Source organism: Talpa europaea (assembly GCF_964194135.1).
Source record: "Talpa europaea genome assembly, chromosome: 14".
Lineage (NCBI taxonomy): Eukaryota > Metazoa > Chordata > Mammalia > Eulipotyphla > Talpidae > Talpa > Talpa europaea.
Genome location: NC_140082.1, coordinates 10,977,968 through 10,995,631, shown reverse-complemented (window position 1 = coordinate 10,995,631; position 17,664 = coordinate 10,977,968). Strand labels below are relative to the sequence as shown.

Below are 17,664 nucleotides of genomic sequence, written 5' to 3'. Positions count from 1 at the left end.
TACTCGCCCGAGTGCCCGCGGCTAGGACCCAGGTCTTCCAGTATGAACTCTGGCCTGTTTGCAGGGGTGAGAGTTCCCACCTGCTCTGAGCCTGAACTACCCTCTCATTCCTCTCCTCTCAGCACCCCCATCCCTCTTGGGGGTCCATGAACAGGCAGCATGAGCTTGAAGGAGGGAAGGAGGGCCCTGGGGGGCATCCCACTGGCCCCCAGAGGCCTCCTATGCGCAATGGGTCAGCAGAGCTGTCCCGACATTTTCCTGGGCGGGCCCCAACTTTTGAGTCCTGGGCCCATTGCTTGTCAGGAAACCTTGAGTTTTTCTTTTTGTGCCAACAGAGGGTGCGTCTCTCCATATGCCCAGACCTGAGCCAAGCCCCAGATGCTGCCCGGCAGAGGCTGCGCGCAGCTCCACACCCAGGCCCGAGCCCCGCGCCCTCCCAAACCCTCTTCTCCTCCTCCCCAGGAGAGCGGGAGGAAGGACAGGGTCCAGGAAGCCTCGCTGTCTGTCACCAGGGAGAGGGCAGGGCGGGCAGGGGGTGGGGGAGGCTGGCAAAGTAAAAGGGGCCCTGGGGACAGCTGGCTCCAGGGAGGCCCGGCTTAGCGCCTCGTGCTGCAGTAGCTGTCTGCGGAGCTGGAGCTCCGGCTTCGGCTCCGGGAGCCCCGGCTTCGGCTCCGGGAGCCCAGGCTGGGGCTGCGCGAGCTGCAGCTGCTGTTCGAGCGGGTCCTGCTCCGGCTGCGGCTCCGGCTGCGGCTCCGACTGCGGCTGCGGCTCCGGGAGTAGCTGCGGCTGGCGGAGCGGCTGCTGCCGCTGCTGTACCAGGAGGACGAGCTGCTGAGGCCGCTGGACGACGAGGGGCTGGGCCGGTAGTAGGGGATGGGGCGCTTCCGAGCGCTGCGGAGGCCGGAGGAAGGGGCGTGAGGGCCGGGCGCATCCTTCCATCTCCCCGCCCCTGGGGGGACCCTCCCTCCACACCTCCCTGCAGGCCTGAGCTCCTGAGTGCTTGGAGAAGGCTGAGATGTGATCTCCTTTGGACCTAGCAGGCCTGGGGCTCAGAGTCTCCCCAGAGGCTCAACAAAATCAACACCTAAATAAAGTTTAATTGGGGTTTTGTTTTGCTATTTTCACTTTTACTAGAACCTTCTTTTTATGGGAAGAGAGGCAGAGGCGGATTTTCCATGGACAGGGGTGTATCAAAGTTCCCTTGGACAGAAATGCATGAGCCTCTAACAAGGGCGTAGTGTTTAAGGACAATTAAACATTAGCACACTTCACGAGCAGACAAGGCAAAGAGGTGTGTGGCTGCACTTCGAGAACCACGAGTGGTTTCATCCAGATGGATGCTTCGGGGCTGGCTAAGGTGAACAGACTCTCTCAGCTTCCCCCACCGTGCACTCCGTTCGCAGTGAACACTCCTGCGTGCTCACGGCACACTTGGTTCAGTCTAATTGTTAGGGGGGAACAGGATGTCCTAAAGCTAATTCCATACAGGCTTTGTGGCCTCCACCCCCACCCCAGGCCAAAGCCAAAGACACTGGGAACTCCACATCCCATCCCCACCCAAGGGAAGGTGGCTGGGACCTGAGGGTGGGGTTCAGCAGCCAGGTGGGTATAAAGCCAGACACGTGGGCTTTGGAGGGGGGTCCCCCATTTTGGCTCCCCGCCAGCTCGCAGCGTCAGGCCAGCTCGGAGAGTGCCTTTGGGTTTCCTGGTCGGCGGATCGGGTAGGACGCATTAAAGACTTTATTTCCCTATTTTCTCCCTGAGTTGCACATTTTCCTTCTTTCCTTTTCCCTTGTAAATAAACCTTTTATGAACCTTTTGTGTGTGCCTGCAGTGGAGTATTCATAAGTCCCTTTGGGTGAGGACCCACAGCCAGGCAACCCGTTCAATATCGGGGCTGCTCTATAACATAATTCATGAATCTGTTAAAGCGTGTGGGTCTAGGGTGGGTCTAGGGTGGAGGGTCTAGAGTGGAGGGTCTCGGGTGGAGGCCTGTCTCCAAGGCCTCCAGCCATCAGTCCCAGGCAGAGGCCCTCCCCCGTGCTTTGGCCTCCTCGTTCCCTGGCCTGATCTCTCTCTCAAGCCCAGGGCCACCCGGCTCCATCCTCACTCGGCCGCACCCAGGGCCTTTACCTCTCGGCCACATCCATTCCGGAGACCGCCCCGCCCACCAGGCCTAGCCCCGCCCACCCGCCTAGGCCCCGCCCCCGCGTGGAGGGGTGACTGGGCGCCCAGGCTTTGGAGAGAATCAACTTCTGGGAGGGATGGGGACGGGCCTGGGGCTGGGGGTGCGGTGCTGAGCTCACTTTCCAGAGATCCCGCCCCAGCAAGGCGCAGAGAGAGCCCGAGGCCAGGTGGGAGGGTAGGCGCGGAGTGAGGATGCAGGTACCCGCCCCCTGGCCTCACCTGGTTATCCTCCGGGCCTCCAGGTGGCTGGGGGAGTCTCTCCGGCGCTTCCTCATGGGCGAGTAGGACCGACGTCTCCGACGCGCTCGTTCGCGCTCCCGCTGCTGCGAGTCCTTCTCACTGTACTTAGGGTCCCGCTCCCTGAAGGGGTGCGGGGGTTACTGGGGAGCTGGGGCTGGACTGCTTTTTCTGTACCAGGGTGTGGGACAGGGTTCCTCTGCTAACCCCTGCCCTTCACCCCACTGGAGCAGGCGATGGGGTGTGCACTGGACCCCAGGGGGCTAGAGGGGGTGTGACTCTGCTATGGGGGTAGTCTGCCGGGGTGAGCATTGTGAGGATGGGGGTGGGCGTGTGCAGGGGTCCCAGCCCTTCGAGCGTAGGCATTATCTAAGGGTGCGGGTGTTGCAAGAGTGGGCATGTGAACGTTAAGAGGACTGTGGCACGCGATTAAGAATTGGGGTACGCTGAATACAGGAATGAGGGGTACTATTAGGTGTGTGATGAGGCTGAAGGCCGGTGACATGAATTCACCTGTAGGAGTGTTTGGGGTGGACTCAAAAGTATCTTAACACTCAAGGGTGTTTGGGGGGCCTGCTTGCCATTCCCGACAGTGGCAAGAAGGCTGAGTCAAGTCCCCACGCCTGGAGGTGGGGCCAGAGGAGTGAGCCCCAGGGGGTTGGGCCTATCCGGGGGCGGGGCCTGTACCTGCTGGGGCTGTAGCGGGAGTAGCTGGGGCTGCGGCGAGGTCTCGAGCTTCTGCTAGGCGGGCTCCTCTTGCCAGATTTGGAGGAATAGCTGGGAGAGCGGGAGTAAGACCTGGAGAAGAATTAGCCCCTGAGGAGCCTGCTGAGCTCCTCTTGAGTTGTCCCGAGTACGCGTTTAATTCAGCTGGGGCAACCTTACTCAGCCAAGGAGCAATCTTTTTCTCTCTGGAGCACAGGCGGAAGAACCAGACCCTAGCAGGGAAATGACATCTCCTTTTGGATGGTGAATAATAATTTCTACAAATTTCTCATACTGTCCCAATCACTTATTAAATTGACTGCAGTTGATTTAACTTCTCTGGGTCTCTGTTTTCTGATCTGTAAAATGGGAATAATAATAGTAGTGACCCTATAGAGTTGAAAATTAAATGAGTAAATTAGTAAAGCATTTAGTATCTTGGCACACCAGAAATGTTAGCTATGATTATTATGTGTTTTACTGTGTGCCAGATATGGAACTAATGCTCTGTGTGTGTCATCTCATTTAAATTCTCAACACATGGCACAGCAGACCTCTCCTGCCTAGCCTGCTGCTCCCCTCAGCAGTATGCTTTGGTCAGTCTGCCTGTTCTATTCCCTACTCCGTCTCTGATAAATCCTCTCACCCCTCACCCCTCTGGCCTGTACCCCAGCTCTTGTATGCATAAATAAATAAATCTTTAAAAAAATACTGTTACAAAAGTCTGGCTAAATCCCCTTGCTTGTCAGAGACTGATACCCACATGGCGTGGCAGACCTCTCTCCTGCTGCTCCCGTCAGCAGTGTACTTTGGTCCTTCTGCCTGTTCTGCTCCCCACTCTGTCTCTGGTGGATCCTCTGGTGGATCCTCTGGTGAGAGGTACCACTGTGCCTCCGGACGGTACCCCAGTGCTTGTATAAATAATAAATAAATCTTCAAAAAAATTCTCTACACACTCTAAGGTTAGGTACTTATTCTATAGTGGGGGAAATAGAAACAGAGAGGTGATGTGAATAGTTCAAGGTCACTCAGGTAAGGGTTTCTATGGCTAGTTCTGACTTCTGCAAGGATGTATTGTTGTGTATATCACTAACTTATATACTGTCTCTAACTTATATGCTATCTCCAGTCTCCTCTGCTAATGCCTCCCAGCCTTGGTTTTGCCAGCAGTTTCCCAGGAATATCTGCCCTTTTTTTTAATCTCTCGAAAGTCAGACTTTCAAATAATTTCCATCTCTTATATGCTGATTATGATCTCCTCGGCTAGAGGGGAATTTTATGGCCATGTTCATGTTCAGTGGGAAGAAGTGCTACGATGGATTAGTAATGTCTGCTAAGGGCACAGAAAGGGGTGGTGGAAATAATCTCTCATACTCTTTGTTTTTTAGCTTTTTTTCCTCATGAAAACATTCAAGTTTTCCTATCTATCCTTTTTAACTTGAAAAGAAGACTCATTATGACTTGCTCTCACCTAGATGTTCCTTAGTAAATCCCTGATTTTCTGGGGTGATCAAAATAACCACGCCCCTTAAATATTACTCTGAGACTCCATTCTTATTTGTTGCCAAAAATGATAGAAGGCGTGTGGACAAGGAGTATCTCAGTGCCTTGGTACAGTGTCCAGTTGTGGCCCCTGGAGAGCTTGCTCTTGCCAACTTGCTCTTTGGCTATGTCTTGAGATACTACACTTGATCTTAGCCAAAAGGCCGAGAAGCACTGGCTACGCCTTGAGAGACATAAGAAAGGGTCAGGAAGGTTGTTTGCTTGCTTATTTCTGAGCCCTGTGTTGAAGGTGAAATTAGTGCTCAGGAGAAGTTTCTACTGGAATTGTACAAAGTACTGAGCACAGTGCCAAGTATCTAATGCAGAATTCAATCCATTCTTTAGAACATGGAAAGTGCTCAGTAAATAGCTATTGATTGGATGGTTGGTGCCCCGTTCAATGGAGGACACTGTGCTGTAGTAAATGGTTGGACAAAGATTTGGGAATTCAGACTTTTGATTAAATCTGTCCATTAGAGATACAACAGACAACTGTCTAGTCCTTAAAGTCACATAACATATCTATGAGCATATCTTTATAGATCCAGTTTTATGAGGAATCAGATAACTCTTAGAAATATAAGATTTTAGGCCAAGTGACACTCCAGTCCCACTTCATATCTTAATTTATTTCAGGACGATCGTGACAATTTTCAATTTGGTCCAAAACTCTTCGACCCTCTCAAGATGTCACTAGGGGAAACAATTGATTTTTATCTTTATCTTTTATCTGACATTATCAAGATGTTTAGAATTGGCCAGGTCTAGAATGAGGAAATGTCAACTATATTTACTGGGCACTTACTGTATACCTGGTGCTGTGACAGACTTTGAGGAAACAAGAGGACTAGTACATATTTCTGCTCCCCAAGAATGCCCAGTTTGGTGGGGGAAATAAATATCATACATGTTTTTATTAAAAATTTTACTAAAAGTTACTTAGTTCAAGGCATTCCAGCATAAAATTGGAAAACTGGACTGTGATTACCCTAAAGACACTGGTTAACATTGCTTAATGTTATAATTCCAACATCTGATATAGCTCTTGGCGTATAGGAGGAGCTCAATAAGTGATTGTTGAATGAGTGAATGAAGGAATTGTAGGTGCCAAGTTTAGCAGGATAATATTTCAATAAATATTCTTCCACATAGGAGGAGAATCAAGGTAATTAGTGACACTGAACAAGGTTATAAAATCCAATTTTATCCCCAAATCAAACATTAAAACAAACTCAGCAAAATTAAGAAACACAAAGATGAAATATACTCTCAGATATATTGAAAGGGTGCCACACATTTCCATCCACTATAGCATATAATATCCTTTTCTGTGGAATGATGTCATTTTTCATACACTCAAAATCAGCAATAAAAGCACTTCTAAGCAACTAGTTCAGTTCTTATCTTTTTTGTTAATGATATAACAATAGACATTTTCCCTTTTTGCTTTTTCTGCTAGGGAGCTCAGAGACACATTTGCAGCCTAAATCCACAGCAATTGTACAGAATGGCAGGACATGCCGTTGGGATTTAACCTCTTTCTTTACTTAATTTTCCTTTTAGCTTGCCTTATTCTTCTATTCATGCCATTCTATTTTGTTGAACATTTCTGTCACCTGCCTTGTCTTCTTTTTGTGAATGAACTGGTCTTGAGGTAACTAACTAAACAAGCAGTTTTTTTTTAAATCATATGATTGCAAAAGAGGAATAGTTGGATTTTATCGGAAATTCCTCTTTGTATAGGGAAGTTGGATTCCATGAAGATAAAGATTGATTAGATTGGAGAGAATCTTCCAGTTGCTAAGGTCTCATTTATGTGCATTCTGCTACATTATTATTCCATAAGAAAAAAATCAAGCAATTACACATGGTTTTTGGAATTGAATGCAGTTTGGTGCATTTGGTGGGCACAATTCTTCCTATATCCACACCCTTTGCAATGTGACTTTGCAGCACCTCTCAGTAAGAGAACAATCGCTTGTATCTAATTGGTCTTATGACTCGCTGTGGCTAATAGAATGGCAGAAGAGATGTCATGTCTATTCCAAGCTTAGGCCTCAGGAGGCCTTCCATATTATGGCTGTCTTTTTTTGGAAGCCTGCCATCACCATGTGAACAAGCCCAGACAAGCCTGCTAGAAGATGAGAGACCATATGGAGCAGAGATGAGTCAGCTGATTTCATCCAACCCAGCCAGCCCCCAGCCCACCCACTAGCATTTAGAAAACATGCATCAGTCCACAAGAGAGCAGAAGAACCACCCAGCTGGGCCCAACCCAAACTGCTGATCCACAGAATCAGGAACTAAATAAAAACTAATTGTTTTAAAGATGCTAAGTTGAAGGATAATTTTTTTTAATGCAGCAGAAGCTCATTATTGATACATATGAGTTGCCAATAACAACAATAATATCTGATCTTCATTATGTTTCAAACAATGACCTAAGTGCTTTATGGCCCTTACAACAACCCCATGGGGTAAGTATTGTTATTGTTTTTATTTTGCAGATAAGGAAACTGAAACTCAGAAAGACTAACTGACCCCCCCCCCCCAGGTCAAAGGACATGACCATATCTTAACTACCTCCTTAAGAAGGAAAATGTTGGGGCCTCCCCGGTGGCGCAGCTGTTGAGCGCTGGGCTGCGAAGCTGCCTGCAGCCTCTGCAGCACCGGTTCAATCCCCGCCCGCTGGTCAAGGGTCCCACATGGCACGCAGACCTCTCCTGCCGCCCGCTGCTCCCCTCAGCAGTGTACTTCGGTCCTTCTGCCTGCTCTGCTCCCCGCTCTGGCTCTGGTGAATTCTCTCACCCTCCCACGCTTCTGACTGTACCCAGTGCTTGTATAAATAAATAAAAAAATAAATCTTTAAAAAAAAAAAAAAAGAAGGAAAATGTTGCAGAGCAAAGGTCAAATCTGCACTCACCTTTTTCCAGAGGAGGTGGATCGGCTCCGGGTATACCTGGGGGAGGCTCTGGGATGTGGGGATCGGGAGGAGTGACTGGAGGAACGGGTGCTGGCATAGGAGGAGCTGCGGGAGCACTCTCTCGGAGAGCTCCGGGCTGTGGATGGGACCAAACTGGACTTCTTCACCTCAGTGCATTCCAGACAAGGAGACTGAAATCCTCTGCAAGGGGTGGAGACCTCTGTTAGCACTGGGCTGCCTGGTCTGGGGGTGTCTCTAGCTAATACCAACCTCCCTATCTTTGCCTGTTGTGTTCTCAGAAGCCTCTTTTAGCCTTTTCCCATCCAGATGCTAGAGTGTCCCAGTGTTATTTCATACTCATGTGAAACATAGAGAAACAAAACAAAGGAACAGACAAAACTACACCAAAACAAGTCCTAGAAATCTGACTGGAGAATTGAGGCTACCAGAAGGGTAGAGTGGGGTGCAGAGAAGTGGGGGGAGGGGCCCCAATGGACTGTGGTGGAGGAGAGGAGTGTCTTGATGGTGGGTGTCGTGTGGTAACATACATCTGAGGAGGCGTGAACCCATACCCCAAAATCCTATGCAGTGTTGTAAACCAACACTACCTCAATAAAAAAATCATGCAAAATAAAATTTTTAAAAAGAAATATAAACAAAATGCTCTAGGACTTTCTATTATATGGGCATGCCTTAGATTGTCACACAGGTTTAACTGCTATATTTTAATATTTGGGGCTTTATTTTGTTCCCCTAACTCTTGACTTAAGTGCTCATCACGTTCATTTTTTTTCTTCAATAACAAAGGCATTTAGGACTGGAAAAAAAAAAATTGTCCAGTCCAGCATTTTCCCAAGAGTGGGGCATAAACCCCAGGAGGTGCAGCAGTTTTTGGTTGTTGGCCTCATGAGGGTGACATCAAATTATATGGTTTGTGGTCATTTTCAACCCTTCTGATTCCATTAGGGAGAAGGCCTGGGCTGGGGCTTACGTCTCTTAACACTTGCAACCTCCTGAAAAGGGCGAGCAGGCCTGGGGCTCAGGGTACTGCTTAAGCAACTGTCACTAGAATTATATACACTGTTTTAATTGTTTTAAAATTTAGAATTAAATACGCTGTTTTACAGGTGCCTTCTATTTAGGGCAAGTGATAGTAATTTTCTGTTAAGATTGTGCTATAAGTTTCCTGACTTCAAAAAGCTTATTAAAGTAAGAAAATAATGTGCATGTGGTCAAAATTGACCCTTGACGCAGGCTGAGCTGTGCAGCGGGTCCTTGCACGCTCAGGCTTTTTCTACCCACGGTTCTGGGTTCTGCACTCACAGATTGAGTTAACAGCGGCTAAGTAGCGTGCACTGGTGGCTGAATCCATGCAGAATGTAGAGAAATCAAGGGCTGAGTCTAAGGGACTTGAGTAACCTTGGGTTTGGGTACTCATAAGGTGGGGGGGTCCTGAAGCCAATTCCCCAAGAATACCAACAGACGGTTATAAAGTTTTGGGGGGAGGGTCAAAAGGTATTTTTTTTAAGACTTATTTTTATTTATTCATACAAGAGCTGGGGTGTACGCCAGAGGTGGGGGTGGGGTGAGAGGATTCTCCAGCGACAGATTGGGGAGCAGAACAGGCAGATCTACTGAAATACGCTGCTGAGGGGAGCAGCGGGCGAGACAGGAGAGGTCTGCCGCATCATGTGGGTAGCTCCTTGGCTGGGGACCAAGCTCGTGCTGCAGTGGCTGGTGACAGCTTCAGAGTGCTGAGACTTAACCCCTTGTGCCATCAGGGAGGCTCCTCAAAAGGTATTTTGACCAGATTTCCAGCTGTATGGGGTTGTCATCCCTGTAGTAGTTTAAGAGTCAACTGTAGTTAGTTTACATTTGGGAAACTGTAGTGTAGTCGGTTTTACAGATGAAGAGAATTGAGACTCAAAGGGTTGTTCAAAAATCACCCCAAGTACAGTCTTGTCTCTTCTATTCACGCCCTGCCTGGAACCATGCTGGGTTCTCAGTCAGGACATGCTCATTGGGCCAAGGGTCAAGTTCAAATCACATAAATATGGGGACAGGGCTCATCTCTCTCTGGACACTATTCCAGCATGGAGCACAGATCCAGAGACATATGTCCTAAGTCATCAATAAATAGCTGTGGAAAAAACATTTTGAGCCTTTTAACATCCTGGGTACTTCACAAGCATCATTTCATTTAGTCCTTTCAAAAACATTATAAAGCTGACTATTATTCTCCCTGACTTACAGAGAAGATTCCGAAGAGCTAGTTAGTTGCTGAAGGGCACCCTGAGTCCCAAAGCCTGATTTGTCCAGCTCCAAAGTCTATGCCCCTGCCACCTTCCCAGCACCCCCAAACTAATCTGGCTCTTCATACTAAGTGCTGATGTTTCCTCCACTCAGCCTTTTCCCCATAGCAGATATGACATAAATAACCATGGATTTAAAGACCATTTATTTTTCAAAGTGAAAAGCTGAGTCTAAATTACCTGTCCATGCAGATCAAATTGAGCAAGTAACTCCTGGATGCAGCTCACGCTTTCACTTCAGTTCTCAGGGCCAATCTGTGTTTGAACCCTGGTGCTGGCCCTTATTAACTGACTTTTTTGGACTGCTCTGAGCCTCAGTTTCCCCATGAGCTAACAAAGGGTTATACTAGTACCTGTCTCATAAAGGTTTTATGAGAAGTTAAGTACCTGGCATATAGGTAGGCTCAGTAAATATTAGCTGCCTTTACTGTTGTTACTTCTATTCTCAATTTCTCCTGCGTATAGCTCTGCAGTATATCAGCAATCACGTGTGCTCTCTTATCTGGAAATATCACTGTTGTTCTTGGTGACATTGACATTTGCTCTGACCCAACCTTGGCTCCCAGCCAAGCTTGGGCATGAGCAGAGGCCAAGGATGTCCTGGGGCAGGCAAACCACAAGCCAGGTCTACATGTGAATGCCAAGCTATTTGTCCAGGACCGGGAGCAGGCTATGTGTTGGGGACAAAGGGCACTCTGTCCTTGAAGAAGCCGTTAACTGCTTCAATGCTAAGGCTTTTGCTACTAAAACCTTGACTGCTTGAACAAAAAGACTGGCGTTCCTAGAAGGGACTGATAGCATGGCAGAGTGCACCAGCAAATCTTCCCCCGGGTCTCTGCATCCACCCTCATCCTCATATCAGAAACTGGCTATTCCTTCAGAGAACCCAATTTTAGTTTGTATGGGAAAATCTTAGTCTCCAGCCCTGAGTTGTGGCATTGGTTCAGAGTGAGCAAGTGATCCACACTGGGTGAAGAAAACTATGAGCACCTGACCTCTGTTTTGCTGAAATTTTTGGGAAAGAGTCATTCTTCTTCCGTTGGCTGACTAAGCTGATAGTATGGTCACTGCATGGCATATTTGCCAATGCTTTGCCTTGAGAATAAAATCAATGGAGAGGAGAGGAGAGCTGAGAGATGTAATGGGAAATAACCCAACGCATTGAAAATTCCCAATGATATATTGTTGAGCTCCTGGATCCAGCTATACCTGAAGCTGTTATCTCTGGATTTTTTCCCTCAAAAACTATGCACTTCAAATTGTGTTTTCTCTCCCTTGAAAATAAAAGAATCAGGGGTGTAGGTGTGTGGTTAGGGTGAGAGACTGATACGGTGGGGCTAAGGAGGACTCTCCTCCCATTCAGATACACTGACCTTGACTCTCGGCCCCTGCTGGTGGGGGAGAGATTCTCCAAAGTGGCCCCCTTGTTCTGGGGTGACGAGGTGGTGAAGGAGTTCCCTGAATCAGAGGTGTTGCCACTGTTGAGTTCCCGGCTCTTGCTTAGGCCCCCACTGGGGCTCCCCTTCTCCTGACCCCTCGACCTGGCTGAGCTGATTTGCGTGGAGGGTGGCGAGGAGGTGTCGTTGCCTGAGTCATACTCCTGCGAGCGTCCTCGGGAGGTGGTGAGCGGGCTGGCTGTTTTGGTAAAGAGGTCAGCAGCAGACCCCGACCCAGTGATCTGAAAGCAAAAACACCCGTTGGACACTGCTGATTGCGGGGTCTGTGGGCTGTGTCTAAATAACCAAGAAATGTTTACCGTCATGATGCACTGTAACGAAAGGAAAGAGAGAGAGAGGAGAGGAGAGAAGAGACGCCAAAAAACAAAAGCACAAATTCCTGAAAGAATACCACAGAAAGGAGATTGTTTTTACCCCCTTCTAGGATAACTGGAAAATTTAGGTATCATGCAGAGAAAAAGCATGCGATCCAGATTAAACAAAAGAAAAAGAAAATTATACAAAATTTAATTTCTAATGAATTAACTCAAACGAAAAAGACAACTTAATAGAAAGGGGAGGGGGGTAGAAACACCCTTAATCTAAAACAATAAGAAAAATAAAGGAAGGGGAAAAAGAAAACAGGGCTATGGGCCTGGAAAAAATATATTTTGGAACTTAAAAAAGGAGATAAAGCCAAAATTTTCAACGTCAACCAAATCCTCAATGAATTAGACTAGTTTTTGTTTTTGTTTTTTTTTTAAAGAAAAAGTTGCTTGGATAGAAACAAATGCCACATGGGGAACAGAAATGAAATAAAGATGAGCGTTTTTTGCTATATCTAATATAAAGTCAAGGTCACAAAAGGACATTGTCGTCACTTTCAACTAAAGGGGAAAAGCAAGGAGGGCCAAAAAAAAAAAAAAACAAAAAAAAAAACAAAAAAACAAAAAAAAGGAAGTCAAATAGTCTGACTGAAAACAAAGGAAAAACAAAAAGCTCTCTACGGATATCTCGTGTGTCCTTTTCCCCTTGGAGAAGGTAGCTAAGGCTCTCGAGTGGCTTCTAATAAATTCTCTCATGTCTTTGCGGATCATATCCACTTACCAAGCAAGAACTCCTCCTTTAGTAGGTAGGTAAGGTGTAAGAGAAAGGGAAGAGCGGGCAACGTGAGTCCATCATTAGAGTCGCAAATGACAAGAAAAAACACACACCTTTCTGCACATCCTCACACTTGCCTCTGAACTTCCAGTTCTGGTTTTCAGTGCGCTTGACAGGTGAGGCGTGGTTTTCTCAGGAGGGGGACCTCACGCCACCAGCGCTGACCTGGCCAGTCCCTGAATGCCCAAGGTGGGGTGGAGGGACCCTTGCTGAATGCGCAAAGTGGGGTGCTAGGGCTCGTGTCTCTCTGGGTGTCAGATGAAGGGGAAGCCGGGAGAAGGTGGTTGGCACAAGGGGCTGGGAGACTTGGCTTTGGGGGGTTGGGAATGGAGAAGGGGTCCCAGATTCCTGTGCAGGGCAGATCTAGATGAAGCAGGAAAGGAGGGGGTGGAGACCCCGGTCTTGGGAAGGAAATGGCGCGTTTAGAAGCACACATGGCTTTCTTTAAGTGTTCGGGCCAGTCTCTTGGGGGGATGGCACAGGGGATTGGCTCTGGCTCCCCTGCCAATAGTATCAGGTGTAGCTGTGGGCAAAGGGGGATCCCTGCCCTGGGACTCATCCAGCAGTCACCATCCCTAAGGCGTGAGGAAAGTGTGGGACTGAGTGTACCACCTGGAAACCACTTCCCCCAAGACCATGCTCTGGGTACCTGAGATCCCAGATTCTCTGTTTAAAGGGCCCCTGAGCCCACGTCCGCGCCTCCGTGGACTCTTTCATAGATCTGTTCTCCCAGGGATAGAGCATGCTTCAATGCATGCACCCCAAGATCCACGGGTGGCTATTTGTTCAGAACTCAGGTGTTCAGGCTGAGATGTCCATGTGCCTGCCGGAGGCCCGTCTTGGTGTTGGTTGGTGGAAGAGGTGGGAGGAGAAAGGAAGGGGCTCCCCCCTCCCCCCCCCATATTGCCATGTTGAAACCCAGCTCTGTGAGGGGCCTGAGATTCTAAATTTAAATCTGACCTTCTAGATCACTTCGCGGGTGTATTTGCCAAAATAAGAAAACACGCTTCATGTAAGTTTGCTGCCTTGATTTATAAACATCCGGACATCTCATATGTGGGCGCCGCAACACTAGTGCAGGCCTCACCATCAGGAACCTGCTGCCCTCACGCTTTATCCCACAATACATTGGGCCCAAAGAAGCGGGGGGACCATTGGGGCTTTCTTAAGAAATTCTGCCTTCTCAGCAACTGATTGTGAGAGAGACACACAGAAACCCCCAGAACCACAGGAATAAGAAATCAATTCTGCTGCTTGGGAGGTCAGATCCTGCAGCCAAGGAGCGGGGCCTTTCTTTTGTGGATTCTCCCAGGAGTCCTTGCACACAGGCCAGGTGATGAGGCAGCTCTACCGAGTTCTACCCAGCGCAGCTGCCACACGGTTTGGTGAGCTGGTTGGTTTTGCTTGGGGAGAAGGGACCGCAATGAAATAAGGTTGCCCAAGTGGAGTTTTCTAGAGTGACACTTCTTTAAAAACAATGCACAGGCCCTGTTCCCACTCATTTATCCCCCTCTGGCTTCCTGCTTGCCGTTTGGATGCCGTATCTTTCTCATCTCTGGCAGTTCAGGGGTAAGGTGAATCTCTACTGCTTTGGTCGGGACTGAGAAGGCGTCATGCTGGGCAGCTAGACGCTGGAGCTGAGGTCACAGGCTGGGGCTGGGCCCAGGAATCTTTGCCTCAGAGATGGCGAAAGTCTGGTGGCCAGAGAATCAGGCAAGTCCTTTCGGAGGGGACCAGATAACTCCCGTGAGTTCTCTTCCATGACCTCGTGGCTTCTACCTGGCGCCATGTGGGCTCGCTCTTTCTCTCCCAGATACTTGTTTCTAGCCCTCAATTCCAACTCTCAATTCCAAAGTATGTTCCCAGGCCCCATCCATGGGCCCCCCATGCTCATGGGATTCCTGAGCATGAGGCGCCCTCAGCGCCAGGAGATATTAAAGGGGACTTTGCCTTCTTTCCCTTCTCAACAGCTCCACGCCCTGAACTCACAGGGATGCCTTCAGAATGTCTCTCCACGGACATGCTCATTATCCACATGGAACTTTTGTGATTAGAACTGAGAATTCATAAGGCATCACATTTTTCCATCATCACCAGAAAACAGAGATTAAGGTACTACTGAAATATTCTCATTGGATTGAACTCAGTGCCTGAAAATGCCAACCTCTCTTGCTTGCTTAAAAGTCCCATTTCTAAATTCTTTGATGTGAATGGCAATGTTCTTAACAACCAGCCCTGTGTACTTCACCAACCTCATCTCTTACACACACCCCACAATGACCCCCATACCCTAAGCCAGTTGATGAGATTTTTCTTGGTTCTGCCACATCTTATTCTTCTCACCCCAGACCATTTGCACAACCTACTTCACTTAGCTAAATGTATTCATCCTTCGGGTCACATATCACCACCTCTGGGCGGTGTTCTTTTACCCCCCAGGTCAGGGTAGCACAACATACTTGACTTCATTCATCCAGTCAAACTTTTATTCACACATTCAAGATGAGTGCCTTCTGCATGCCCCCACACCATTACTCAGAGGGGCAATTGCTTGTTTTCTTTCCTGTCTGTTCATCTGGCAGTGCCTGGCACAGATTAAGTGCTCAGTAACTCTTGCAGAATGAACAAAGCTGCTCACAGTCCCTTGGGGCCCTGGGCTGGGAGGCCTGGGCCCATCCTAACGTAATTCATTCCTGAAGATGGCTGGGTGATTTGGTTCTGGTGGGGTCCAGCTGGGTGACTAAAATTTAGGAACTGGTCACTTTTTAAGATAGGACTTGCCTCCATGACATAATTTACATAATCTCGGTCTGAGCTGGACCCTTGGCTGAAGGTTAGAGTTCTGAGACCAGCTCAGGGCTAGGTGTGTGAGTGGGAGAGAACCAGGGGAGCTGTGACAGAGGGAAGGAGTAACCTCTCATCTTCCTCCTGCTTTCTCAGACACAGGACCCTTAGGGAAGGCCCACCAGATCTCTAGCTACAGATTCTCAATAGCACAAGCTTCGGTGAGGGTGACATGCTCCAGACCAGCGAAACCTTCCAGATGAGACTAACTGTGCTAGGTCATCTTCCTTCCTTTACCCTCTGCTGCTACAGAGGTCTGATTAAAAGGTGGCTTGGGTCTGGAAATTTGCAAGCAACTAGGCTGCTGGCCCACACAGTAATTTTGTAAGATTATCTAAAGGTGTTTCTTCTGGATCAGGAAATAAGAAAAGGTGGCCCCTCTGGCTGGGCAAATTAGAAAAGAGATAGGCATATAGCCATCCCTAAGGGGTGGGGGGTTAGTTTCAGGCCCCCCTTGCATACAAAATCTGAAGATATTCAAGTCCTTTATTTTAAAATGGTGCAATATTTGCACACAACCTACACATATCCTCCCGCACACTCTAAGTCATCTCTGGATGACTTACAGTTGCTCGCACAATGCAAGTGCTGTGCACATAGTCATTATATACTCTGTTGTTTAGAGAATAAAGACAAGAAAAAAAAGTGTGTCCATGTTCAGGACAGATGCAACCACCACTGCTAACTACATAGTATGCACTTTTCACCTGTGCTCTGTTGAATCCTGGGATGCAGAACCTGTGGATACGAGGCCACCTGTACCTGGCTTGCCTGAAACAGCCCCAAGTCAGCTTGGCCAATGGAGGGGCTGAGGTTTAATTCCAAGGCCAGTTGCCTTAGGTTGGGGCACACCAGTGTAAGAGGACATAGCATCCCCGGCGAATATTGAACAGAGAAATCTTCTTGCTCTCTTTGACCCGCTTAGGACACTACTTAGGGGGAGGGCTGGGGGAGGAGGTGGCCTGAAGATACTCCTTTCACTTTCAGCTGAACTCTACTTGGTTTGTTTTTGCATTTTAATGACCTCATTAGAGAGATCTGCATGGTGTAGTGGCCTTATACTCTCAGTCTCTGGCTTCTCCAGGCTCTCCCTTCACCCACTAAGTGGAGGAAAGATCTGGCTGTCTAGGGCAGGATGAGAATGTGTGTGTGTGTGTGTGTGTGTGTGTGTGTGTGTGTGATGGGGGAGGGGTGACAGCCATGAGAACTCAGGGGAGGCCTTCAAATTCCAGGCTTCCTGACTGGCAGATAATAGTGGCTGAGCTCTTACTTCTGCCCGCTCATCTCTGAGTGTCTCCTTCCTGGCCAGACACTGTTTTTGGCAGGGACACACAGTAGCTGCCCATTGGATGTTGACACAACAGGAGGCTCCCCCTTGCTCCTCTGTGTCTCCTCTTTTACATAATAGGTCTTTCATCTTTCAAGAGCCCTCCTTCCTCTGTTGGGAATTCCTCCTCTGTCCCTTGCTGGCCCTGCACCTCCAAATTGGCACCAAATCCAGTCCTTACGAGCCTCTACAGAAGTCATCCTGGACCCCTGAGGTGCAGCAACAATGTCCTCATGGGACCTGGGCGCCTCGTGTAAGACCTGGGCCCTCACGCCAAGGCTCTCATTCTACCCTGTCCTCTCTCTCTTGGGCTTGCTCTTTCTTTCAAGTCTTCACATACACCTACCTTTGGGACATGGCATGAAAATTCCACCCATGTAGGATCTTCTTAATCACCAAGTGAAATAATACCTTTTAATTTGGATTCTCCCAGAAAACAAGACAGGAATCTGCATGCTTGTGGTTTATTGGGGAGACCCAGGAACCTCCATGGGAGTGAGGAGATGAGATGGGAAAGAGGAGGAGCCAATGTAAGACAGTTGCCAAACCAGCTACATCATAGGGGGAGGCTGGAACTTGACCTCACTGGGGTCACGCTGAGACCCTAATCCCAGATTTAACCCCGAATGGGGAGTGAGGGAGCTGGAGTTATTTATGGCCAATTCTCTATCATGCACGAATAGAAGGCTGCACCCAGGGAGTCTCTCTAGTAGGTCTAGATGGGCACACTCTGGGCAGACTGGCCCTCGGCAGGTAGCCTGCATCATCTGGAAGCCGGCAGTTGATTGCATGCCTGTAAGTGGGGAGGAGGCGAGACATACACCCGCAGCCTGTGCCTCAACACTCCAAGCCACCATTGCAAGCTGGCGGCCATGTTATGCTCTGTTTCGGCCATGCTCTCTGCAGCCCCCTTCACAGGTTTGACAATAAATTGGAATGAACCGCCAGCACTGTAGAATGGGGTGGGCTCATGGAACAGCCCCGCTTCTA

General features: G+C 48.5%; 1 protein-coding gene across 1 annotated transcript in view; it reads right to left on the bottom strand.

Annotated features, from left to right (window-relative positions):
- Positions 1 to 596: 596 nt before the first annotated feature.
- SRRM4 (serine/arginine repetitive matrix 4) overlaps positions 597 to 17,664 on the bottom strand; it is a gene marked incomplete at both ends in the record, with an annotated part of 143,006 nt that continues 125,938 nt past the window's right edge. The window contains 5 exons of the mRNA XM_084253606.1: positions 597 to 891; positions 2,407 to 2,547; positions 3,112 to 3,222; positions 7,595 to 7,795; positions 11,280 to 11,584. Of these exons, the coding sequence (XP_084109732.1) occupies positions 597 to 891; positions 2,407 to 2,547; positions 3,112 to 3,222; positions 7,595 to 7,795; positions 11,280 to 11,584 (1,053 nt within the window). The remainder of the gene's footprint in view (positions 892 to 2,406; positions 2,548 to 3,111; positions 3,223 to 7,594; positions 7,796 to 11,279; positions 11,585 to 17,664) is intronic.